Raw genomic sequence first — 26,450 nt, 5'->3', positions numbered from 1 at the left:
AGCCACCTCCAATGGACTGGAATTGGTCCTTGAGATAAAATGTATCGGATCCAGCCAAGATCTTCAATTTACAGATAGGGAATCAAGACCGTTGAGAGGAGAAGGGACATCATCTCCAAAGTCACCCACAAAGACTCAAGTGTCCTGCCTCCAAACCCAACGGTCTTTCTTTCCATCCCACCCCCTAACATGGGGGGTAAAACTGAAGTTCGAAGACCTTCATAACTGGTCCAAGCTCTGCCCTCCTCATGCTGGCTCCCCATGACAACTGCAGACAGACACTGAAGCTCACCTGAGCCACTTCAAGCTGGGGTGACCACCCAAGGCTTCAGCCAAGGCCTGGGCCCCCTTGTCGCCCACCTTGTTGCCCCAGAACCTGAAAAGGCCAACAGAGTCAATGTCAGTGAGTACCTGCCACGTGTTCTAGACATTTGCCAACAGTGCCCCTCCTCTCTATGGCCCCAGCCAGTGGGGCAGGAGCCCCAATTGCAGACAGGTCTCAGTGGGCCTCCTAGGTCCCAGCAAAATAGACCTGCCTCCATCTTTTTGGAGGGATGGCCAAACTTCACTCAGATTTTTTAGTTGCTTTAAATCAGATTTACAGAATAGTAGAGGCCCACCCAGCACATACCCTCAGGGACGGGGAACTCACTCTCAACGGCAATTCACACGGTTGTGACATTTTTCCTGACATTTAGGTCAGATCTGCTTCCTGGTAAGTGCCACCCACACGTCCTTAACTACCCCCTGGGACCACCCAGAACAAGTCTAACTCTTCTTCCACAAGCCAGCTCTTCATCTCTTGCTCCTTCTCACATCCCCAGGTCCTTCACGGTGTCTAACCCCTTCACCTTCGGGCTCATCCTCCTCAGACCCACTGTGATTTGGAAACATCCCTTCCCAGCTCATCCCTTGGCACCGGCTACTTTACACACATGAAACAGGCTGGACGAGAATGTGCACAAGCACGCAAGAGAGCTGAGCCAGAATGTTCCCTGCACTTCCATTCATCAGGTAAATATTTATTGAGCTATGGATATGACATATATGGATATGGATATGACACTGCAACAGCAAAAAACCTGGAAACGACCTAAGTGTGCATCAGCAGGAGACCAGTTAAATAGATTACGGCCTCCCACCAGTGGAATACTAAGGAGCTATTCTTTAAAAAATGAGTCATATGATGTGAAAACATGCCCACATATCGTTAAGATACACAATGCAAGTTACAGCACAGTGTGTGTCACGTGATAGTGCTTGGGGTTTTAGCGCAGTGCCCGGCCCAGACAGGGGCCTTAATATATATGAAGGATAAAGACCCAGACGTGCCAGACGTGACCTCAAGCAGGAAAGAGCTCAGTGGGGCTGTGGCCCCCCTTGTTCTAGACTCTGTGCTGCTACTAATGCAGCCTGGAAAAGGTGCTGATCTCTCCAGGAACGCAGTCCCTCTCCTGGCTCAACTGAGCTTGTGGGCAACGTGCCTGTCTGTGAAATGGGCTGGAACACCTGGGCGCTAAGGTTATTCTCTCTTCCTCCAGTCTTGGGTTCTAAAACCCCCAGTTCTTGTCAAATGGACCTCAGTTCACACCAGGACAAGACGGGACAGAAGAGGAGCTGCAGGGCACTGCGTGGGTGCAACCCTGGAGGGCAGTTGCTCTGCCCAGCAAACAGAATAAGCCCCACTGGGGCCCTGGGTCCGCTGGACTGCCCTCCCACCTGCGTCTGACTCTCCTCCCCTCCCTGCAGGCCTGGCGTGGCCCTGCAGCAAGAGCTCTGAAGGGGCTGGCGAAGCCCCACCATCTTGGCTGCAGTCTCCAGCCTTCCTCACTTCCTTCTCTTCCCTGGGTTCTCACCCCTGGCTGCGCATCCTCTGGAAGCTTTTCAAAATTACTGATCCCTGGGTACCATATCTAGATACTTCATTTAGTTTGTCTGAGGTGGGGCTCAGGCAATGGCGTGGCTCCCAAGTGGCTCCAATGCAAGACAAAGGTGAGAAGCACAGCCCTAGCACCAGCAAGGACCAGAGGGCTTCCTGCCAGCAGCGTGGGCACTGGCCCCCGCCACCCCAGACATCCTGAACTTCCTGTTTATCGAGTGACAAGCAAGCGCCGAGGCAGCCAAGGGCCACCTACTCTCTCCTGCCTCGCCCTCCCACTGTAGCCTGGGCTGCCTCTGGGGCCTTCCTGCTGAAGGGTTTCACCTTCCCCTAAATTACAAGCCTCACGCCCCTCCGTGCAGCCCCTCTGCCCCGGAATCCAGCCTACCCCAGGAACTGCAGGGAAGTGTTGGCTCGGAGACCCTCAGCCAGCACCACGGCGCCCGCGGCAGTGATGTGGTTATTCCCCAGCCTGGAAGGGAAGACAGAAAGGATGCAGGACATGAGGACCATTAGCACCGTGGAGGCCTGGGGCTGGTGGGGAAAGTGAGGCGTGGACAGAGAAACACAGAACAAAGCTTGGAGGCCCTTTCTGCTGCGGGACACAGGAGCCGTCCCCTGGCTCCTGCCCCTCCCAGCAGACATAATGTGTGCTGTCTGTGCTGGGGGGTGAGAGGGGAGCTTACTCACTGGCTCCCACGATTTCATTTTCCACCAGCAAAGGGAAAGGACTGGGGGAGCCTGTTTTGCAAAGCAGTGTGACTGGCAGGGCAGGAGGCACAATAGACAGCCGTCCGGGAGGCACTTTCCCCAGGGGAGCAAGGGTGACTCACTGTCACACCTTCCCGTCCCAGCCGCCTGCTGGTCTGCCGACACTAGACTCCAGCGTGCCCCCTGCAGCGTTCCAGATCCACTGTGGTTACAGGTAGCATTCACCTGTTTTGAAAGAGCCTGGGCAGGCCCAGGGGCTGGGACAGAGGAAGGGATCCTACTGAGCCTCTGGGCAGGGGTTGGGGAGGGGGTTTCAGCAAAATCCAGACCCCTCAGAGAGCTTCAGAGAGGGCCCCAGAACTCTCACCGCAAACTCAGGCTTCCTGGAATAATCACAGGCTTTCATCTTTTCAGAGAACTTTCATACACATTAAGCCCCTGCGACTCACAACAACCCTACAGGGCAGGTATCATCATCCCCTTCGAGAACGGATGGGGCGGCCTCTCACACCTCCGACCACAGGGTGCCTAACTGCTGTGCTGGGAATTCCAACGTCACCTCTGCACCGAGCCTTGCTCCCCACAGCCTGCTCCCAGCCAGTGCCCAGCAGCCAGGAGACTCCTCTGCGGGCAGGCTTGGCTGGAGGCCTCCTCACAGCCTTCCGTGCTCTCTCAGAACTGCACTGAAGTCAACCACGCTCCTTCCCTCTCTCCCTCATTCAGGGTCAGACCTGTGTTGCAATCTGATGACTCTCCCAGCCTCCCCAGCTCCCTTCCCCATTTCCCCTCATAGGCATTTTCCCAGTAAACGTGTTGCACATCTAAGCCCTCCTTGGAAAGCTGGACTAAGATAGGATAAACACACTGAGAACTTACATGATTTACCCACGATCTCTCAACTCACTCTATAAAGCACTTACTATATTGTACATATGTATAGTAACTCGCTTAATTAATCATCACAACAACCTGTGAGGTAGCTATCATTACTATCTCCATTTTACAGAAAGGGAAACAGAGGCACAGAGACATTGGTCTGACCCAAGGTCACACATCTAATGAGGATTCAAATCTCAGGGATCCTAGATTCAAACCTCACTCAGTCTGACTCCAGAGCCCCATGCTCTCAACCATGATGCTCTGTTAGCCAAAACCCCATGCCTCCAACTTCAAGTGCAGCACCTTTCTGCTGCCCATAGCCCTCCCTGGGGTTGGGCCAGCCCGGGTCTGGCCACGGCCGCTCTCAGGTCTGTGAGTCTGGGGGAGCAGGTGGTGGCAGCACAACAGAGTCCTCTGTACAGAATGGCACCTGTGGCACTGGCCTCAGCAGCCCTGCCTGTGACTGAGCGACGTGGTCAACTATTTAAAAATGGCAGCCCCCATCCCCAAACCCGGCCGAGCAGGTAGAAAGAATGGAGGGCAGCAGTTCTTCACTCTATCTTCCTTACTGCCTCGTAAAATTACTGTCAGGGACAAGAATAGCCCAGAAAGAGAGAAGCCAGGCCAGCCCGAGACCAGCTGCAGGGGCCATTTAATGGCTTCAGAGAGGAGAGAGACTCCAGCTGAGGCCAGGAGGGCCGGGAGGAGCGGAATTGCAGGTGTCCCAGACTGAGTGGAAACCCGGGACCTGCCAAGCAGTGAAGGGATCTTCTGGGAGCTTCTCAGCAACTAGCTGTCACAGCTGAGGTGGCGAGTGTCTGCTGTGTGCCTCCCCCCGCAGCACGGGCTCCATGTACACCAGGGAAGCCCGGAGACCTTGGGACGCTCCTAGACACATTGGAAGGAAAAGGGCCTGGAAACCCTCTTCAGCCCTGGCGGCTAAGGTCAAAGGGCAGGGAGCCCATGGCAAAGCTGGTCCAGGGTTTGCTGTGGAGGTCAATCCATTAGCAAAACCCTGCTCAAAAGGAGACCCTGCCCCGGGATTCAGCCAGGAGATCAGGAGCCCAGCGTGGGCGAGCCAGGGCAGAGACCAGACCAAACTGACTCAGCCATGGGGAAGCAAACAGTTTCCAGGGAACAGGGAAGCCCTAGGCTCACCTCAATGCCAAGAAGTTCTGCTTGCACGCAAGGAGCCTGGCCATGGAGTGTGCACAGCCATCCGTCAATTTGTTGTTGAATAGACTGGAAAGTTCCGAGAGAGAGGAGACATGGAGACAAGGCACAGTCAAGGAAAATGACCACCCAAACTCAGGGTAGCCCGTTCCCTCCAGACAGGCGTCACCCCACGCCCTCTAGACACGCAAACACCCCTGCCCCAGCCCGTCACTTGCTCACGGCTGTGGCCCAGGGGGCGTGGCCTGGAGTGGGGTTGGGGACGTGGGGCCTGATGTCCGTGGCCAGCCCGACTTACGCTAACTTCTGCAGCTTTTCACAGTGAAGGGCATGTTCGATGAGCTTGCAGATGCCTCGGTCTGAGATATTATTATCTCGCAAGCTAAAAAACACAAAATAAATTTGAAAACAGAGCCGATGAGAGCGGAAAAAAACAGGAACCAAACCCCAAAAGACTGTCACTCATCCCCAAGGTGTCAGCATCTGTGCTTCTGGGAAATGCCACAAAGACGGAGCACCCCAGAAAAGTGGGGACTCCCTCCATCCCTGGCCAGGGTACTAATGTCACGCACTAACTACATGGGGGACAGCTCAGGAGGTGGGGACTCAGGGCCCCTCCTGACGAACATGGAATCCCCGGGAAGTCACCGTCCTAATTCCCAGTTCTGTAAAACGGAAACGAGAATCACAGCGGCCTCGCAGAAGGTTCTGAGGCTGAGGCGGACGGGAGCTGACGCATGGGAAGGGGCGAGGAACCAGGCAGGCGACCCCTGGGGGCGATGATGATGTTACCTCTGTCCAGGTGAGCACATGGCAGACCAGTCAGACGAGAGTGGCCAAAACCAGCATGCAATGGGTGGTTAGTGAGGCCCTGCTGACCAGCCCTTCACCCCAACGACATCACTCCTACAGGCCACAGCCTGCCTAGCAGGTCCCCTCTGACACTCCTCTCCGGGCAGCGTTCCCAAAACTCGCCTGATGACAAGACGGTCTGAAAGCTTCCCTAAAATACAGACTCCCAGGGTACTCACGCTCTTCACCTGCAGGCAGACTGGGGAAGGGGAGGCCCTGTCTTGAAGCGTAATAGCTCAGGCTCGGGACTCCGTCAGTGGAAGTCCTGATCCCAAGCGGCCACTTACTAGCTATTTGCTGGTCCCTTCATCTGTGAAAAGGGAAGGATGCTGTTACTGACCTCACTGGCCCTGGTGAGGATTTAAAGAGACAGTGCACCCGACACAGTGCACACAGACAGTGAGCACCTGGCACAAGGTAAAAGCTACCTGTGATCATGATGGTCAGAGGTACGGAGCTTCAGATGTGCTGCCACTGTCCTAAGCACTGCCCAAGAGTAACGGTATTTAATGCCCACAGCCCTGAAGTAGGTATTATGCTGATGTCCATTAGAAATAAGGCACAGCAAGCGAAGTTACCTTGCCAAGGCGGCACAGCGCCTAAAGGATTTGGGCCTAGGTGGTCTGGCTCCAAAGCCTACTCTTTACCATGACGTTATGTGGCCTCTCCTTTCTGGCCTTCTCTGGGCTCTAAGGTCAGATGTCATGACCCATTGGTGACCTCTGAAGGTTCTGAGCAGCTTTTTTTGTTTTTTGGTGAGAAAGATTCACCCTGAGCTATCATCTGTGCCAGTCTTCCTCTATCTTCTACGTGGGTCGCCACCACAGCATGGCAGACAAGTGGTATAGGTCTGCGCCCAGGATCCGAACCTGCGAACCCAGACTGCCAAAGCAGAGTGCACCGAACTTAACCACTAGGCCACAGGGCTGGCCCCCGAGCAGCACTTTTTTAAATGGAAAAAGAACAGAAAAGAAGAAGAGAGGAGAGCGTATCGGAGTAAATAAGGGAAAGTCAATCTGTGCAGCTCTGGTTTCAGTTTTACACGCCTGTGTGCCCACTCACACCCTCTCTCACTGGGGGTCACGGTCACAAACCTTCGAAAGCCATCCCCCTAGAGTCACAGCCAGGGTCTAAAGACACCCACAGAGGGGCACTTTGTACACGGGGCTTCCTGGAGGCTGAGGGTGTCTGTTGGCATGGGAACACTTCAAGTGGGAGAGATGTAGCGTGGCTCTGCGTGAGAGGAGCCTCTTCCCCTCGCTCCCTCCCTCCCTCCCTCTCTGTCTTTCTATCTCTCTGTCTCTCCCTCACACAGGAAACGCCAACTCAGCAACCTGACGGTTGTTTCCCCTCCACACAGTGTTGGCAACGTCAATACTGCGTGTGTGGAGGGGAACAGCAGTGCAACTTGGTTAAGGGCTTTAACTGCTAATGGAGAATCAAGCTGGTTCCCACAGGCCAGCGGTCTTCACAGTGTGGCCTCTGAACCGCTTGTATGAGAATCACTGTGTTAAAAACAGATTCCTGAGCTCCCACCCGAGACCTTCAGGATGGGAATCGCCGGAGACAGGCCTGAGAATCTCATTTCCACAAGCCCCTTTGCACACTAGAGTCTGAGCACTAGAGCCAGACCATCCTTACCTTTCTCTGAAAAGAGAGACAGGCCCCCAGCCTCCACTCAGCTCCTCCACACGCCGTGGGACTCACGTGGGCCTTCCTAACCAAGGAGAAAGGATCCATTCATCCTAGGGATGGAGCTATGTGGATCATCCACGCCAGTGCTTCCTGACCTCTTGGGGTTCAAGGACCCCTTTGAGAACTAGGGGTCCGCTATCCAGAAAAATGCACATTCAAGAAAATAGCCCCACAGACAGGTTTCAAAATTCCTGAATGAAAATATCGCAATCCTTCCTTCCTAGGGAAATAGAGTATTGTACCAGCCATCCTCCGTTTACCCGGCCAGATCCACTCTCCCCCTTCTCTACCTGGCTCTCGGTGCTGGGCTGCTGATTCCATCGACTAGAGCAGCAGGCTCCCAGCTCTGGCTCCCTGTTGGGTTAGCCAGCAGAAGGCCCTGCTGGAAGGCAAGAATGGGGAGGAGAGTAAGGGCTGGGCCTTATTCCCCCAGACCCCACCCTTCCGGGCTGCTGCAGTTCCCATCAGGCTGCCCTCTCCATACCGTCCTCTCAGCTAATAACCACTCCTTCCCTGCCCTGTCTGTCAGGCCTAAGGAGGATAACGACCCCGGCCCACCCCCGCTGTTACTACCCCAGGACCTTGCACCATCCCTTTTTGCTCTTCCTAACTCCTACCCAAGACGTGTAAACAGTCCCTTATTAAACTCTCCTCAAATCATCCGATTTAAGTGCATCATCTGTTTCCTTCTGATATATTCATATTTATCATATATATTAATTACATATAATATACATATTAACTCCATATGATATGTTATACATTATATTATTACATCATATTTATCAACTTATGATCACAGTTCCTATGTAAGAGATGACAAAGGTCACCGCACAGGTTCTAGTAGATATCTGTGTGTCTGCTCCACAGAGGAAAAAAATCATGCTGCTGTGGCCTCGAGAAGGAATGTCATCCTAATATATACAAGGAGAGGTAAGTCCCTTAATTACGGTCAAATAACGTCACCCGGGGTAGACCAAAAGCCCTGGGAGGCTGAGAGTAGACTTTAAGCTACAACTTCTGCTTCCTCAGAGGTTATAAATAGGGACCAGGACACCCCCTTTCAGGGCTGGAAGGGGAGTTGGGGAGCCTGCAGCGTGCTCAGGAAGATAGCCCCACAGACAGGTCTCGAAATTCCTGAGTGAAAATATCATGATTCCTCCTTCCCAGGGAAATAGAGTATTGTACTGGCCAACCTTCCTTTATCTGGCCACACCTGGATACACTCTGCCCTCGCCTGGCCCAAGACATGGAGAGAGGCTCCCGGGTGCTGGGGCACAGACGTTCCAGAGGGGGGACCTCACACCTTCCGACAGCGGCGGAAAGCAGCAAGGGTGACAGCAAAATCTCGCGTGGACACAGCGCTACGTAAGGAATAAAGGCGCAGGCGAGACTCTGCAGCCACTTTCTCTTTCTCGGGTCCCGAAATTCCCATCTCGTTGGGATTGTAAAGTTTCTGATGGGGCAGAAGTCACCTCCGATTTGGGGCAGTTCCTAATACAGACATATATTAGACAAAACTCTGCGTGTGACTTCAAGGTTGTCACGGATTCTCTGAAGCCCGTCCACAGACAGGCTGCTTGTCGGGGGAAGGGCTTCTAACCAGAGAGATGTGATCTGTGAATCCCAGCTCTGCCACTTCCTACGTGACCCTGGACAAGTTACTTGGCTTCTCTGAGCCTCGAGTCTAGGATGATGGGGATAAGAATGTGCCTGCTGCAGACCAGGGAGGGCGGGGGGAGCAAAGGAGGTAATTCCAGGAAGTGATTAGCAAAGTGGCTGTCACGTAGGACGTTCAATGAATCATGGCTATCATTATCCTATATTTAAACTAAGGCCCAGACTGGAGAAGGGATGGGTGGGGTCCTTACACAGAAGGGGTGGCAGGGCTGGGGTGGGCCTGAACTCCTGGATCCCAGCACGGTGCTCCCGCACCTGCACCTCGATGGTGTCATTCCCACCACGCCCAGCCAGCATCACCCAGCAACACTCACTACAGAGCTGTGCAGCTGCCGAGGCAAGGCAGCAGCTGCTCCACGCCAACGTCGCCCACAGAGTTGTGGTCCAGCTGCAAGGCCACAGGCCGCCGGAGGTGCCGCAGCACGAAGGCCAGGGCGGCACACTCGGCCGGGCCCACGCTGCAAAACGTGAGCTTAAGGTGTCCGACGTCCAGCCCACGCACAGCCTCCTTCGCCAGCCGCTCCTCCTGCATCTCGTACAGGCTCCGGATGAGCCAGACGAACTCGGGCATGGCGTGCATGCTCTTGGCCTCGCCCGGCACAGCTGGCGGGATGGAGTGGAAATGCTTGTGGAGACTGCGGGCCAGACACCACTGGGCACAGGCCTGGCGCCGGAGCAGGGCCTTCTCAGACCCCTGGCACTCGGCCAGCAGGCCCCGGTGCTCCCGGGACAACAGCCCTGCCAGGAAGGCCACTGTGATCTGGAGGTTGTGAGGCTCGGCCCCCTGCAGCAAAGCTTCCACGCTGCCCTCCCTGCACCGCGAGCCCTGCACGCACATGGTGGGCAGCAGCCTGGCCAGCAGCGAGCTGCCTGGCCTGCGACAATTGAAGAGGTATCTGAGCGAGGACGGTGGCGTGTCAGCACTGAGTACGAGGTAGAACGCAGCAAAAAAGCACTGGAAAGTGATGTGCAGGAATTCCAGGGGGGCCACGCTGCCTGGCACAACCCTTTTGGCCCGCACCAGGAAGCCGAGAGAAATGTCCTCACTGTCGACGTGTGCTGCCTGGAGCTGCTTGGCGGAGAACACATAGCAGCACGTGCCCAGGCCCCAGAGGGCCAGCTGGCCGAGGTGCAGGATGGTGGGGAGCCTGCCTCGAAGCAGGCCAGGTCCCGGATCGTGGGGGGCTGAGTCTGCTGGGGAGGCATGCAGCAGGAAATGCTGCAGGATCAGCAGGTACATATCCGTGGTGGTCTTCGGGGACCCCCCGCCCTGCAGCAACAGCTCCTGGTGGCACTTGGACACCATCCACGAAACGACAGGAAGGTGGCACAAACCGTGCAGGGCTGAGGTCGCTTTGAGCAGGCAGATGAGGCGGTCGGCCACCCCGGGCTCGCGATGGCACTTCCTCAGGTACAGCTCGATGCCCTCTTCCGAGAAGCCCTTGAGGCTGAGTTCCGTGCGTACGTACTTCCTGAGGAACGCCGACACCGCGTCGGGACGGCTGGTCAGCACCTTGCGGGCGTTCTTCAGCAGGTTGCCCTGCAGAAGGTTGAAGAGCAGACTCTGGACAGACACGGGGTCGGTGGGAGAGCAGTGACGCTCGCGATCCGTGAACCTGAACCTGAACTCGTCAAAGCCGTCGAAGGTGAGGAGGACGCGGTCGGGGTGGTCAAGGAGGAACTGGAAGACGTCCTGCTGGCCAAGGTCCGGCCAACAGCAGTGCTCGAAGAGCAGCGCGCGCACGGAGAGCGGCTTCGCCACGCACTGCAGCTGCCGGCAGCTGAACGGGAAGACAAAGAGAAACTCCTGGAAGTCCCGCCCCGTGGCCCACAGCAGGTGCAGCCGCTGCAGGAGCGTGCTCTTGCCGCTGCCCGCCTCGCCCACTACCAGCACGGTGTCCGCATCCTTGTTGAGGTGGCCGGGGGTGCTGAAGAGGTCCTCCAGGCCCAGGGTGGCAGGGCTCTTCTGCGGGGCTCCAGTCATGCCCACCTCCGTCCGGATCTCCAGAACGTTCTCTGTGTATATTTCCTCCAGGCAAAGATTTTCTGCCCCGTCGTAGGTGTTCAGAAAGCGGGCCTGAGCAGACACCGTGGTCCTCAGCTTGGACATGTACTTCTTACAGGCGGCATCTAGAGATGGAAGAGGCAAATGAGGTGGGACCATGGGGACGATGGGACCTGACCAGAGAGTGGGCTGCATGGGGTACTGTGATGATACAGACGGGAGGGAATAGCCAGCAGGCGCCAGTCCTGGCCCTCCACTCTCAATGGACATTGAGGACAGTCATGTAACCTTCCAAAGCCTCAGTTGCCTCCCCTGTGAAGTGGATGAAATGGTGGTCCCTACCTTAGAGGGTTTTTACATGGATCAATCAAGATAATGCATGTCAATGATTCGTTCAGTGTCCAACGCAAAGTGTGTGCTCAAAAGACGTTAGCTGGCGCTCTTATTATTACTACATCAGGAAGAGCTGTAGACTGGAAGGAGCACTGGGCTGGCGTCAGAAGACCTGCATTCTGATGCCTGTCCCACATATGGACTAGGTGGCCTTAGATGAGTCCCTTCACCACGCAGCCTCAGGCGCATCTTTGTAAAGCGAAACAGGAGGTTTAAGGGCTCAGGAGCCCAGTTTCTGCAGACACACCTGAGCTTGAAACCTGGGTCCGCCATGAGTTTAGGCAAGCCACTGAGCCTTTCTGGCCTCCCTACTCTTATCTGTAAAAATGGGGACAATCCATACCTTGAAGGATTGTTTCAAGAGGAAAGGAGATAAAATAGAGTTTAAAAGAATTTCTGACATTTGGTAAACTCTCAAAAAAACAGTGTTTATTTTCATCATTATTAGTAGGTGTGGTAGGCACAACAGTGGCCCCTCAAAGACGTCCACATCCCAATCCTCAGGATCTGTGAATATGTTACCTTACTTGCAAAAGGGACTAGACAGAGGTGATTAAGCTAAAGACCTCGAGATGGGGAGATTACCCTGGATTGTCTGGGGGGACCTAGCACTGGATGGCCTCAGGGTCACTGGGATGCCCAGGTCAAGCACTTGGACAAGACCCCCTGATCAAGATCCGCTTCCCCATCCTCCCCACACAATCCGCTGCAGGACGCGTTCTCCTGCCAGGGTGTGTCTGCAGGGCTGCTCTTCCTTTATCCACTTATGCCAACGTGAACAAACCACTTCCTGTGGCAGGGATTGGTTCTCCTTTTAGGAAATGGGGAAGTGGTGGTCCAGAGCCCCAGGGTGGTGGCACCTCAGCGCATGGGTCACTGCGTCACAGCCTCACTGCCCCAAACCAAGTTCTGCCCATTTGTTCTCAAGCCAAGGCTAACACGTACTTCTGAGCACATCGAAGCTGTATCTCTAGTCGTACAAAGGAGATGCCCTGTGTTTGCATCTCCTTTTCTGTTCCCAGAGCTGATGATTATCGTTGCTCTTAATGCCCCTCTGGATATACCAGGAGCACTGAACGGAGACCACAAAATATATTTTTCCCTCTCTAATACCCTGATTTCCAATGCAGGTTTTCCAGCCATCACCAATGACATAAAAATTCTCCAGAAAAAAAATCCTCTCTCATTTTAAAAACAAACAATCACATGTCAGTCATCACCTTTCAGTTCGTCACCCTGGGGAATCTTACACCACGGCACAGTGTTTCGATGCATGGATGGCCAGCTGTGTTTGATGATATCAAGAGCAGACATTAACCAAGGGCCCAGCCAGGCACCGTGCTCTGTGCCTGCACCCCTGTCCTGCCCGGATGTCTGTGTGCTGTTCTCGGGTGAGAGGGTGCACACCCAGGCACCAGCCATCCCTCCCACAAGCACGCTCGCTGCCCAGAGGGCAGGGCCCAGGGTGAGAAAGCCATCTGCCAGCACCACACACAGGTCAGGGGCCCCAGTGCCAAGGAGCTTTCCCCGCGGTGATGTGGAAAAGCGCCACTGTAAAGTGTCCTCTCTTTACAACTGACGATCCATTCTCTAAGCAGAGGTGGAAACAGTCTCAAACCAGACCTACCCTCCCCTATCGCATCACTCCATCTCCCTGTCTCAGTTTTCACCTCTATAAAGTGGACAACACGACACCTACTTCTCAGGGTTGTCACAAAGGACAGATGTCGTAAACAAAGCGCCTGGCAGGATGCCTAGGACGTTCAAGCTGTGCCATCCACGCCTCTCGGGTTCCTGACTTGGGCTGGTGACCATGTGCAATGAGAGATCCCACGTTATCTAAATCCATTTGGTTCTTGAGTTTCTGATAGTGAGTAGCTGAATTGCAGAGATCAAGAGATACCAGCCCTATCTCAAAAAGTGTATCCACATCTTTTCAGTACAGATAACGTTTGGCTAGTAAGGAACGCCTGCACTAGCCCTCAATACACGGTAGCTCCAATTAGCATTCTGCAGTGTGGGAAGTAACAAAAGCTAACCCTCATATTACACATGTTCATCCTTTTAATCCTCCCAGTAGCCTGATGAGACAGCAGTGGTGTTATCCTTAAAAGGAGGAAACTGAGTCTTAGGGAGACTTGCACAGCCAGGAAGTGGGATTCTAACAGCCGTGTCTCACTCTGGAGTTTTTGCTCTTTTTTTTTTTTTTTAATTTATTTTTTTCCCCCAAAGCCCCAGTAGATAGTTGTATGTCATAGTTGCACAGCCTTCTAGTTGCTGTATGTGGGACGCGGCCTCAGCATGGCCGGAGAAGTGGTGCGTCGGTGCGCGCCCGGGATCCGAACCCGGGCCGCCAGCAGCGGAGCGCACGCACTTAACAGCTAAGCCATGGGGCCGGCCCTGGAGTTTTTGCTCTTAACCATGAATCTACACAGCTTTTGTCTCCCTTTCTGATGAACTGAGAAGAACATATAAATACCTTCGAAAGGCAGGGCTAACTGGACTGGTAATTCCTGAACATGTTGTAGAAGGAAGGCAGCCAATCCATTCGCCTTCACTGTGGCAAGATCGAGGAGCCTTCTTGCCTACGGGGAAAGCAAAGGCCATTATTTTTCCAGAAAAGGTGACAGAGGGAAGGTTTCTACTGATTACTACAATTTCATAGGCATCTCTCTTCCACCACAATAAAAGGCCGGAAAAACATCCAAACAACAAGATGAGTTTAAAAAAGTCAATGCAGCATTAGGTGGTGAAATGAACACTTAAATACACACATCCAATCTGGCTGCCTCTCAAAACCCACCAAAAGAGAGACTAACTTAAAAAAAAAAAAAAAAAGACATAAACCTATAAACCTACGAGGATAGGAAAAACAATTTGGAAAGCTGCAAATCATTTGGAAGAGAGGTGATTTCATTGGGTCTTGTGGCTTGAAATGCCATCTCTGCGCATGACTCCCACATTTTCATCTCCAACCTGAACTACTCCCCCGAACATTGGACAACACATCCACTCTTAGAAGTCTCATCTCCATCTCCACTTAGAAGTCTCACAAACACCTCCAATTTAACATATCCAAAACTAAACTCCTAATCTGCACACACATGCCAAACCCACAGCCTTCCTCATCTCAGCTAACATCAACTCCATCCTTCCAGTTGCTCAGCCCCAAAGTTCTAGAATCATCCTTGAAGCCTCTCTTCTGCAATCCACCAGCATTTCCTGTTGGCTCCACCTTCAAAGTATACCCAGAACAGCATTGTCCAATAGAAGTATAATGCCAGACACGTGTCATTTTGAGTCTTCTAATAGCCATATTTTTAAAGATTAAAAAAAAGATGAAATTAATTTTAATCATATATTTTATTTAATCCAGTATAGCAAAAATATTACCATTTCAACATGTAACCAATATAAAAAATTAGTGAGATATTTTACATTCTTTCTTTCATATTAAGTCTTTGAAACAGAATCTCATTGTAGACCAACCACGTTTCAAGTGCTCATTAGCCACATGTGGCCAGTGTCTACCAAGTTGGATACACAGCAATAGAGCCCCACCTCTTATCATCATCTCCTCTACTGCCAACCCAGTCCAGACCACCACCATTGCTCACCTAGAAAACTGCAAAGGCTGCATAACTGGTCTCTCTGCTTCTGTCCCTGTATCCAACATCTGTTCTCAACACCACAGTTGGAGTGTAATTCTTTGAAAGTAAAAGCCAGACCACACTACTCCTGTTACATATGTCCCAACAGTTCTGTCATTTCTCAGAGTAGAAGCCTAAGTCCAACAGTAACCAACAAGGCCCCAACCAGACAAAAGTCCTGCCTGGGATCATCTGGATCCTGGTTACTTCTCTGGTCTCATCTCTTACTCTTCTTCCCCTTGCCCACTCCACTCAGCACACCAGCCTCCTGTTTCCTGAAAATACCAAGCATGCACCCACCTCTGGGCCCTTGCCCTGGCTGTCCCCTCTGCCTGGCATGTCCTTCCCCCAGATATCCACATGACTAATTCCCTCACCTCCTTTAAGTCTTTGCTCAGATTTCACCTTCTCAGTGCGAACTCCCTGACCAGTCTATCTAAAATTGCAATCACGGACCCCCGGCCCCTGTGATTCTCAACCCCCAAACCCACTCTACTGTTTTTTACAGCACGTATCACCTTCAAACATATTCTGTCATTTACTTCCTTTTGCTTATTGTCTATTTCGCCCCACTGGAATGTGAGCATCTCCAAGACGAGGATTTTTGTCTGTTTTGTTCATTGCTGTATCCCCAACACCTAGACAAGTGCCTGGCACAGAGTAGGTGCTCAAGGACTTGCCAGATGAATGAATAGTAATAGAATTAGGAGAGCCAAACCCTAAGCCAACAATGGGGAAATTGAAAACCACACAATGTATCTCAGAATCTATAAAGGCTGCTGGAACTGAAGGAAACGATTAAATCAAGGAAGGCTGAGTCAGAGTGCTTTATGAAACAGATCTCCAGTTCCCTTTACCCACTCCAAGCCACTAGCAATTGTCCCTGCCCTGCCATGGCCAAGTGTGAAGAGTTATAATCTGGAAAAGCTAAAACAGAGTCCCTAGACTGTGAGGCACCGGGTACAATGAAGGAGGGCGGGATTACCCCCCAAACAGAGGTTTTAAATGAGCATATGCAAAATGAGTGCTGAATGCCCAGCCTCCCACCACCATCAATGCCCGGCCCTCTCACTCACTCGGTTCCCACAACTCTGGCCATCAGACCTCTACCTCCAGGCAAGAGGTCTGTGAAGTCTACACTGGGGACTCAACCAACCCAGGAGGAAAGGTCTAAAGATACAAACACTGCCATTTCCCAAAATGTCTACAGTGAAACTCAAAGTAGACAAGTCTCACCTCCATGCTCTGACTGTCCAGTAAGTTTTGAAGTACTTTATTTCAGTCATGAGCAGACAACCAAGGATTATCACATGTCCAAAGAAAGCATCTAATATGGGAGATGGAAGTCAAATAAGTGGGGGAGGATAAAGCAACTTGAAGGATAAAAAGGTTATGCAGAGTGTAAAGAAATTACAAAAAATATTTTAAAATACCCTATCATTATGATCCTTAAGTAAGAGAATATTTTTCATCCATAAAACAAGAACAGGATACCATAATAAGGAACATTCAAAAAGAGCTTTTGGAATTAAAAGAATGATAGCAAAATGAAAAACTCAAGGGTTTAAAGATAAAGCTGAGGGTATCATACAGAAAGCAGAGCAAGAACACACTTAGAGATGGAAAATAGATGAGAAATAGAAAAAAATTGGAGGATCAGTCCAGGAGTTCTAAAATTTAAATAGTTCTGTAAAGAAAGAAGAGAGAAAATAGGAAGAAATCATCAATAAACTAATCAAGAAAATTTTCCAGAACATAAAGACATGAGTTTCCAAATTCAAAGTGCCTCTTGCGTGCCTAGCACAATGGAAGAACACCACAGTACATAATTGTGAAATTTCAGAATTTTAGGGACCAAAAGAAAATTTTGTAAGTTTCCAGAAAGAGTTACAAAATGGTTTTGGAATTCTTCCAGCAATTCTTCTCTGGAAGAGAGAAGATAAGGGAGTATTGCTCTCAAAATTATGAAGGAAAATGATGACCCACTCAGAATTTTATACCCAGCCAAACTATCGATCAAGTATTAGGAAACTTTTAGACATGTAAGAGCTCAGACATTTTAATTCCCATACACTCATTCTAAAGAATTGACTAGAGGATATGATCTACCAAAGTGGAGCAAACCAAGAAAGAAGAGTTAGTATTCAGGATACAGGAGAACTAACACAGGAGGATCATGAAGAGAAATCTCAGAATGATAGCTCTGTACCACAAGCAGAGGGCCACCAGTCCAGACAGACTGGAGCAGTGTGACACAAGACACAGATATATTGAGGGCAGTTATCTACTAGATGTCCAGACAGGCCTGGCTCTAATCCTTATCTATATTTGGCTTGTCTGCTCCAGGGGTTAATATCATTCTTTCTATCAACCCCTGCTGCCTGTGTCAGCTGAGACCACTCATTTCACCCCACACAGTGTTGGCCTTGCCCCATTCCTGGGAGCTGGAGGAGCCTTTGGCAAGCTTACAACTGAACAGACAGAGCAGCCCACTTCCTCTGACCGTATTCCTACTGGACATCCAGCCCCTGACTCGCACCCGCCCTACCAGATCCTCCAGCTGTGGGGAGCCCTGTCTTTCCCAGGACTCACTCATGACCTTGCCCACTGACTTCCCCCCAGGGGCCCTCACAAACCCCCCAAGAAGGTACAGCCAGACCTTGTCCCCGAGACCCTGATCAGCTTCCCTGCTCCTGGGACTTTCTTCCAGGAAGGAAAGGTAACACTGCGCTTTCCTGACACAGCTATGTTTATGCTTGCTATGCAGTTTTTCAAAACAAAACAATACAATGTTTGAGGATTAATTGTATAAGTTATTAAAACTATAAAGAAAAGCAAACAAATGATTAACATAAAAGTCAGGCTAGTGGTTACCACTAGTGGTCGCAATTGAGCAAGGTACTGGTGACATTCTATGTCTTCACCTGGGTGATAGGAATACGTTTATGCCATAACATATGAAATTATACACTTTTCTGTAGGCATGGTACCTTTCCCAAGTTAAATGTGTTAAGTTAATACTGTGAAGGATCCAAGCAATGCAGTCTGACACCCAGGCCCTATCAACTTTAGCAGCTGCATGAGTCATATGGACAGCTGGTATTACAGCTGGTGTTCGAGCCTCACGTTTGCTAACTGTTATGCCCAAGTGAGCAAGTTTACCCCATGAAGCCCTCACATTTCATGACAGAGAGAGAAGATCACAAGCTATGGAGACAAACAGGCCTGGACTCAAATTCTAGCTGGGCCACTTCCCAGTTTCTTCATTGTTAAGAAACAGTGTGGCCACACTATACCTTGGAAGGTAGGGATGTGGCTTAAATGAGATAATAAACATAGAGGGCTGAGCACAAGGCCTGGCATACGGTAGGCACTCACTCAGGAAATAGCAGCAATGGGTATTTTAGGGATTTAGTTCTTTACCTTGCACTGTGTTTCATTCCACAGCATTTTTTAGTCCCTACCTCGCAGGCCATGACAACTACCTCTTTATAGGAAATCATCATGAGAGTATACAAGGCAGTCCTGGACTAGGGGGATATGGTACTTGGACATACCACAAGTGTCACCCACACTGAATCAGAAATTCAGCTACTAAGTTAAAGAATCATAAATGCCAGAGCTCAACAGAGGCTCAGAGAGAGCTGGATTCTACAAACTTAAACCCCAGGCAGCCTAGTCCCTTTGTAAACTCCTACGATCCTCAGATCTCTTGTCTGCTATCCTTTCCACGTGCTCAGCTCCATCCCACCCTCAACATTTTTGCTGTTTACCTAGCCATTTCTTAAGATGGATTCTTAGCTCATTAAAATACAGCCTTTCTTCTTTCCTACTACAAGGTTATAAATTTTCCTCTATGTTCTGCTTTAGCTGTATCCCATAATTTTTATAAATCATATTCTCATTATTGTTTGGTTCTGAATATTTTCAGATTTCTAGTATGATTTCTTCTTTGACTCATCAGTTATCCTATTTTCTTTTCTTCATCAATCCAAATACTTCCTCTATTCATTCTCTGTCTCCTCTGGGCCCTAGGGTTCTAGGCTATCTTCTCCAAACCCCTCAGGGCATCCAGACAAGACTATGCTGTTGAACACTTGATCAAAGAGGATAAGACACAATCCTGTAACTTCCCACGTGGGCTGATTTGATCCCCCCAACATATCACAAAAGAGACCAAGGTAGGTACAATAACTAACATGTCTTCTGTAATCCCCACAGGGCCAGGCTCACAAAGATGGTCTCAGGGTATGATTGTAAGTCTCACGTGCACTAATGAGAGGGGACCACACCATGTCTGCTCTGTAAATACTTGGCCACCTTGAGCCGGCTTTAAAACAGCCTTGAAGACAGACTGGCTTATAGCATCAGTCTCAACCTAGGCTTACCTAAACTCACCTGGACACCAAATACATTTTTTTTAAAAATAGACAAAACTAAAAAACTAGAAAGTCCCCCAAGCTAGCCCATCCTAACAATGCAATGTAATTCCAATTCATTCATTAATTCATGTATTTCATCAACAAGTATTGACTGAGTGCCTACTATGTGCAAGGCACTCTGAGTATAATAAGCTTTAAGACAGAGCCTGGCACATAGTAGGCATCTAAACAGATTCTGGCTAAATAAATGAATGAAGAAATTAATGATAAATGAATAAGTCAAGGCACTGGCTACAGCACTGGCCCTCTCATCAACTACTGTGAGCTAACTCAAACCACCTTTCTGGGCCTCAATTTCCCAATCTATAAAGGGGGATGTTAATGACGATTCCAGCCGCATCACAGGAGGGCCGAGGGTCGCTGTCTGGGGGAAAATAAAACAAAGAGTTTCAAAAATACCCAAAGACACTGTTCAGCTCTTGTGGAATAGCATTTTCAGAGGCAGTTATATCCCAACTCTGAACGTCTACAATCTAACACAATTTCACATCAGAAATCCTATGTGGGCGTTTCAACTACGTTAGTACATAGCGTGCTATAATAATTATTAAATACAGGTTTAATTTAATGAATTGTTATGATCTGTTGAGCTGTTATTAAAACAGAAGAAATATAAGTGTACAAGTACTGATATCACTGAAAACAGAATCGATGGCAGCCAAGTGTGATGCTAAGGAGTGCTTACCGTGCACCACACTCTTCTAAGTGTTACACAAATCGACTCACTGAATTCTCCCAAGAACCTTATAGATGTTTTACAGATGAGGAAACTGGAAAGGAGAGGTGAAGGATGGAGAGTATGCCTAGAGAAGCCCGCAGTCACACACAGCTGCCCCTGAGCCTGTGTCATTCTGACTCCAGAATCCACGCCCTTGGCCACCGCACAACACTTTCTCTCATCAGTAGTGCTACGACACCAAAAATCCAGAGCAACTTTTACCTGCCTGGCTGCCTTTTCAGAGGGAATCCCATGACCCGTGTCTCCCCATAGGGCTGACTTCACGAAGACAAATTCATCTGGTGACTAAGCACCCTTTTGCAGTGAACTCTGATTACCCAAGACGGAAGCGCCTTACCCGCTGGGATGACGTGAAGATGGGCAACCTGATTTCATCACATTCGTACCGGCTGACAAAGCCCCGCTCATGCGCCAGGTCCAGCACGCCCTCCACATGGCTGTAGAGTCTCCTGACAATGGCTGGCCGGTGACTCTGCAAGTCACGGGCTGGGTGGGCTGAGTGGGGGTCCCAGCCACAAGGAAGCTCGGGGGACTGGCTGTCGGCCTGGGCCTCCTGGACAGCCGCGATGAGCTGTTCACAGCCCCAGGCACCCTTCTTCCAGACAGTGTCCAGAAGGCACCTGGCCAAGTGGGAGAGGGGCTGGCCCAGGAGGCTGAGGGTCTCGTAGTCTTCCCGGGAGAGGACTTCCCAGGAAAGCAGCCAGTCCAGGACACTCTCAAAGCCCTCCAGGGACCCCGAGACGAGCAGCCCCACCAGCTGGCTCCTCTGCGCCTGGAACGCCTCCTGCGTGCACATTTCACAACCTGGGGAGGAGAGCGAAGTCAGGACTTTTCCGGAAGCGGGTGGGGGGCAGTGGAGGTGGCAAGTCTGCCCCACCCCGAGTCCAAGCCGGCCACAGCCCTTCCACCCTCAGACACTACCCAACCCACGCTCCCCATGGTACAGCTGTGCAGTCTGGGGCCCAGAGAGGGCAAGCAACAGGCTCCAGGTCCCACAGAGAATTTGAAGCAGCCAAGAGTTAAATCAGGACCTGGTTCCCACATCCACGCTACATCCCTGGCTTAAGAAGTTTAAAAAGTTAGGAAGCCCAAAATATGGAGCTAATATTAGGAGCCATGTCTCCCAAGGAAGCAGGGAATTAATTCTCTGAGGCCTTATGAGGGGCCTTCCATGCTCCTCAGATTCCAGCTACAGCAGCTCCTTCTTCAATAATGGCTATTTTTTTGTGTGTGTGAGGAAGATCAGCCCTGAGCTAACATCCATGCTAATCCTTCTCTTTTTGCTGAGGAAGACCGGCTCTGAGCTAACATCTACTGCCAATCCTCCTCCTTTTTTATTTTTTCACCCCCAAAGCCCCAGTAGATAGTTGTATGTCATAGTTGCACATCCTTCTAGTTGCTGTAAGTGGGACGTGGCCTCAGCATGGCCGGAGAAGCGGTGTGTCGGTGCGCGCCTAGGATCCGAAATCGGGCCGCCAGTAGCGGAGCGTGCGCACTTAACCGCTAAGCCACGGGGCCGGCCCAATAACGGCTAATATTTATTAAGCACACACCATGTGCCAGGCACCATCCTAAGTGCTTTCATGTGTGAGTTCATTTAACTCTCCCCACCACTCTGAAGTAGGTGCTACGATCAGCCCCATTCTACGGATGACGAAACTGAAGCACAGAGAGGCTAAGTGACTTGTACAAGGGCTCACAGCTACATGAGGGGGAGGTAGGATTTGATCCCAAGCGGGGCGACTCCAGAATGCATGCCTTCACTTCCCTTATATCCGGGCTGGCTCAGGGGCCCTGAACCCATGCTTGTGTAGGGAACCCACTGCTACCCCAAGGGGCAGACCTAGAGATTGCTATAAAGATCCCAACCCAGGTGAAAGGAAAAGCACGGTGCAAACGAAGAGGTCTCAAAGCTTACAGGTGTGTTGATCCGGTCACCACTGCCCCCTTCCCAACTGCCCCCAGCCCTCCTCTCCCTCCCACCCCCTCACCACCACACATTACATGCTGTTGCCTCTGCCAACGGCTTGCTCTGGCCTCAGCCCTCAGACTCTGGGTTCTGGGAATTCGAGGGGACGCGATCTCTGGGAGCTTCAAGCCCTGAGCGGGTTCCCAAGCAGCAGAGAGAATCTCTCAGCAGGTTCCATTCTGCCACTGTCACATGGTCCAGGGACGTGGGCTGGTGCAGTGCCCAGAGAAAATGAAAGCGAAAGAGTGTAGGTATGGAAAAAGAAGAGGAACGTCTGCTTCTTTTTATAAAACAGGGACATTCCGAGAAACTGAAGGGAGCAGACCTCGAGAGGCTTGCATCTTTCCTATTGGTGGTTTCTGTGTCTCACTCCCTTCCTGGCCCTAGCTGAAGCCTGGGTCCTACTCACCCTGGCATCCATTCCTAAGCTTGGCACAGGGCTGGGCCCAGGGGAGGCACAGTGGGAATGTTCATGAATCAAACATCCACAGAGCAAGGGAAGGGGCTGGAACATTCTGTGCCACCTTCAAATGCCAGCCAAGGTGAGCGAAAGGAGAAATCTCCAACTCAGAATGCTGCCAACACTTAGACTGGAAGCCTGTGCCGGCCAGACGAGGAAATGGAGGCAGCGAGGTTACCCGCATGTCTGCAGCCTGGGACGGAGAGCATACCCAGTGCAGAAGCCACTGTAAACCAACTGCTGTAGCTAAAATAGTTCTCTGCAGCCAAGCAGGCTGCCTCCTTGTGCCCACGGCCAAGGCTAAGCCGAGGAGCCAAGAGAGTAGAGGTGGAGATGGGGAGAAGAGAGAACAGGAAGGGGTAGGAAGAGCTCTGGGCTTGGCCCTGGAGCGGTCCTCAGCTGTGGAAACACCAGCTTCACCAACCCCCTGCCCAGGTCCTGGGGAAGAGAACCATTCACCCGGAAATGGGAACAGCCCAGAAATGGGGTCGGCACTCTCTCTCTGACCTGACGCTTGGAGGGCATGTGCGCAGCCAGGAATTAACAAGTTGAAAGTTAACATGAGACAGGACGATGCCTGCTCCTCTCACCCAGGAGATGCCTAACGATGGACGGCTACTCTCTCCTCCACATGGGCAGAGCCGGACCATCCTCCCCCCATCAGAGCTCATCAGGCGAGGTGGAGCAAGCATGGCTCAGTCATCCGCGGTCAGGCCTAGAGCAGGAAGGCAACAGCCGAGTAGAACAGGACTGACAGGCCTGGATCTGCCCAGAGACCCTAGCTTCCGGGGAAACCCCGGAAGGATGAGCCAGAAGCCAGAGTTGTCCAACCAGCTGTGCAGAAATAGGTAATTCTCAGCAGTTCTGGTGCAAAGCCTTGTGCGTCCACCATGACCCACACTGAGAGACCCCGCTGGGACCTGAGACACGCCCACAGAAGTGCTCACCAACAGAGGGACAAGCTGTGAGTAAGCAGGGCCCTTCCTGAACACACCAAGTCTGGGGCAGCCCGATGGACGCTCAAGCCACACACACCCAAGCCAGTGACATCAGGGCTCTGTGGACACCAGGAGGGAGAGGCAGGCCAAGCCATAAGGTTCGGCACTCTGTCCTCCCCCTAGCAGCTGGAAAGTTCCATCTTCTGCCCTGGCTTTCTTCCAGAAACCTCAGAGCAGGGAGAATCCCCAAGGACCAATTTGGCCAGCCCCCTGTCTCTGAACAGGCATTGTCCTCTCCCATCTTAAACACTGAGGGGGGAGGATCTGGCCTTCTTACTGTCCTCACTAACCAGCTCAGGAAGCTCCTCCTTATATCTAGCTTAAGTTTCTCCTGCTTCAATTCAAACTGGGAGAAAGAAAATACATGTCCACTCATCACCTATTTCATAAAAACTGTCCCTAAAATCCTGCCTCTTGCCCCTTGATCACCTGCTCAGACTTCCCCCCTTCAGACTAAATACATCAGCCTATCGCAGTGCCTTTTCTTCTCCACTTCAGTGACCACACCTTTGGAGTCATTACAGTCTCTCCTCCAGGAAAGTGAAGCCCACCCATGCAACGGAGGGGCACTTCCTTGCTGAAAGAGGATCAAGCAGAAGGGGCAACACACGTGGGTCCTCCCTTATCCCCAAGTCCTGACACCTTCTTCCTTCCTGAGACCACAGCCAGCCTGGTTTCTCTGGGGCCCCGAGCCAGTTAATGTGTTTAAGTGCTGAAATCTCAGTCCACTGGGCCCCTGCAGACAGGAGAGGGAGGGAGGCCCAGGGAAGGCCAGCTGTTGAACTGTCCTGGCTTTCAGCTGGGGCCAAGCCTCCCTGGGGCACAGGATCCATCCCCCTGCCCTCCTGCAGCCATCTTCCATTCTCGCCCCCTTCACCGAACTTGTCTCTAGGAAAGCATTTCCCACCAGCACACAACCAGACTGTAATTTCTCCATTCTAAAAGTAAAGCCCTCTTTCTACCCCCACTTCCCCTTTCAAGTCCAACCTCATTTCTCTGCCCCCCTTCACAGCAGGACTCCTTGTCTGTTGTCTGTACTGCTGTCCTCAAGTCCTCCCCCATCCCCTCCAATGACGGTCCCCCGCGCCCCCCAGACTGCTTTCAGCGTGGTCACCAGTGACCTCCACGTTGCTCCGCTCTCAGCCCTCATTTTGCTTGCTCTGTCAAAGGCGGCTGTCATAATCGCTCCCTCCCTCCTCCTTGGAGCACTTTCTGTGTTGCCGTCCAGGACACCCCAGCCCTCTGATTTTACCTCCCCTCTCACCGGCTGCCCTTTCTGTCTCCTTGGCTGGTCCCTAACGCTGGGAGCACCGGAATCCCCTGGTTTGACCTCTTTTTTCCCTATCACTCCATCTCTAAGCGAGCCCACCTGCTCTTCCAGCTTTAAATGCCAGCTAAATGGTGAGGACGCCCAAAATTTGTTTCCTGCTCCACCCTCTCCACTAAACTTTTCCCAGCTGCCTACTGGATATCTTCACATGGATGCCTAATGGGCATCTCAAACTTAACAAGCACAAAACCAAACTCCGTATCTTCCCCTAAACAGCTCCCATTTCAGTCAATGGCAGCTCCAAACTTCTGGATGCTCGGGCCCCAGAAACTCCAAGTCATCCTCGACTCCACCTTTCTCTCGCACCCCAAATCCTATCCACCCTACCTTCAAAATATATCCCAAATCTGAAACCGAGATTATGTCGCCACCTCTACGCCATGGGTACAAGCCCCCATGGTCTCTCCCAGAATGACAACAGTGGGCCCCTCACCGGTCCCCCCTTTCTGCCCTCACACCCTACAGTCTCTTCTCCCGCCACAGCCAGATGCACCTGCTGACCCCTAAGTCAGAGCAGGTGACTTCTCTGCTCAACGCCCTCCAGCGGCTGCCCTTGCACTCAGAGTGAAAACCACAGCCCTCGCCGTGACCTTCAAGGCCCCAGGCACTGGACCCCCAGTTCCCCTCTTACCTCTCTGCACTCATTTACTACTAATGCCCCACTGGCTCCTCACCACCCTGCTCCAGCCACACTGGACTCCTCCTTGTTCCTGGAACAGCCAGACCTGCTCCTGCAGGGCATGCTCCTGCCGGGGCGCCTCTGCAGGTGCTGTTTCCTCTGCAGAGCTCTTCCCTCTGCACTGTCCCTTCCCCCCCAGAGCTCACCCCTCCCTCCTTCAAGGCTTTGCTCAGTGGTCACCACCTCAGGGAGCCCATCCCTGACTAGGCAATAGAAAATTGCAATACCCACCCCAACACCTCATCTCCCCGCCTGCTTTATTTTTCTCCATGGTACTTCCCCCCACCTGACATACCATGTATTTACTTATTTGCCTGCTGTCCCACTCTTTTCTAGAATAAGAACTCCGTGAGGGCAGGGAGCTGGGTCTGATTTTTTCATTGCGATATCCCCAGTGTCTCACCGACAAAGATTGTGTGAAAGAATAAAAGAATGAATTAACCGCAGGTTCCAGAAGGCAGCAGTGGAGCCAAGGGGTGGAATCAGCAAGGCACAGATTTCAGCTAAGTGAGACGAGAGCTGCGGGACGCTGAACAGCCACCTCATAAGGAACGAGCTCGCAGTCCCTGAGCAAATGCAGCAAAGGGATCCTGCACCGGGTTGGGGGGAGGTGGGCTGGCTGGGGTCCCTTCCAGCCTCAGATCCCAGGGTGCAAATTGGCAAAGATCTGAGTAACCAACAAACTTAGGGGCGGAGCAATTGGGACAGGAGAACAGAGGCAACAGGGATGTCACTCTGGTCTTCTTCACCACAGCGTCAGGGGACAGGTGACACGGCAGGCTTGTCCCCTCTATGGGACGAGGATCCTATGGCCGGGAACAGCCCATGGGGAGACCAAGGCCATTGGCAGGGAGAAGCTAAGGGCTCAGAAAGAGGGGAAGAAGCGAGAACAGACCCAGAGCCAGGGGTCAGCTGG

The 26,450-nt window shown here is 51.7% G+C and overlaps 1 protein-coding gene across 3 annotated transcripts in view; it reads right to left on the bottom strand.

Annotated features, from left to right (window-relative positions):
- Nucleotides 1–26,450, bottom strand: part of NOD2 (nucleotide binding oligomerization domain containing 2) — a 36,312-nt gene that overhangs the window by 9,106 nt on the left and 756 nt on the right. For 2 of the 3 annotated variants that reach the window (XM_058527787.1, XM_058527789.1), the window contains exons 1-8: nucleotides 22,103–22,511; nucleotides 20,436–20,902; nucleotides 13,747–13,852; nucleotides 9,184–10,999; nucleotides 4,941–5,024; nucleotides 4,628–4,711; nucleotides 2,268–2,351; nucleotides 293–376 (exon numbers count right to left, since the gene is read on the bottom strand). In XM_058527787.1, coding sequence (XP_058383770.1) covers nucleotides 293–376; nucleotides 2,268–2,351; nucleotides 4,628–4,711; nucleotides 4,941–5,024; nucleotides 9,184–10,999; nucleotides 13,747–13,852; nucleotides 20,436–20,894 — 2,717 coding nt within the window. In that variant the 5' untranslated portion in view covers nucleotides 20,895–20,902; nucleotides 22,103–22,511. Of the gene's footprint in view, nucleotides 1–292; nucleotides 377–2,267; nucleotides 2,352–4,627; nucleotides 4,712–4,940; nucleotides 5,025–9,183; nucleotides 11,000–13,746; nucleotides 13,853–20,435; nucleotides 20,903–22,102; nucleotides 22,512–26,450 lie in introns of those variants that run through there. The other variant, XM_058527788.1, reaches the window with a different exon arrangement.

This window comes from Diceros bicornis, chromosome 32, assembly GCF_020826845.1.
Source record: "Diceros bicornis minor isolate mBicDic1 chromosome 32, mDicBic1.mat.cur, whole genome shotgun sequence".
Lineage (NCBI taxonomy): Eukaryota > Metazoa > Chordata > Mammalia > Perissodactyla > Rhinocerotidae > Diceros > Diceros bicornis.
The sequence above is the reverse complement of the archived record's forward strand: the minus strand, read 5'-3'. Positions and strand labels throughout refer to the sequence as shown.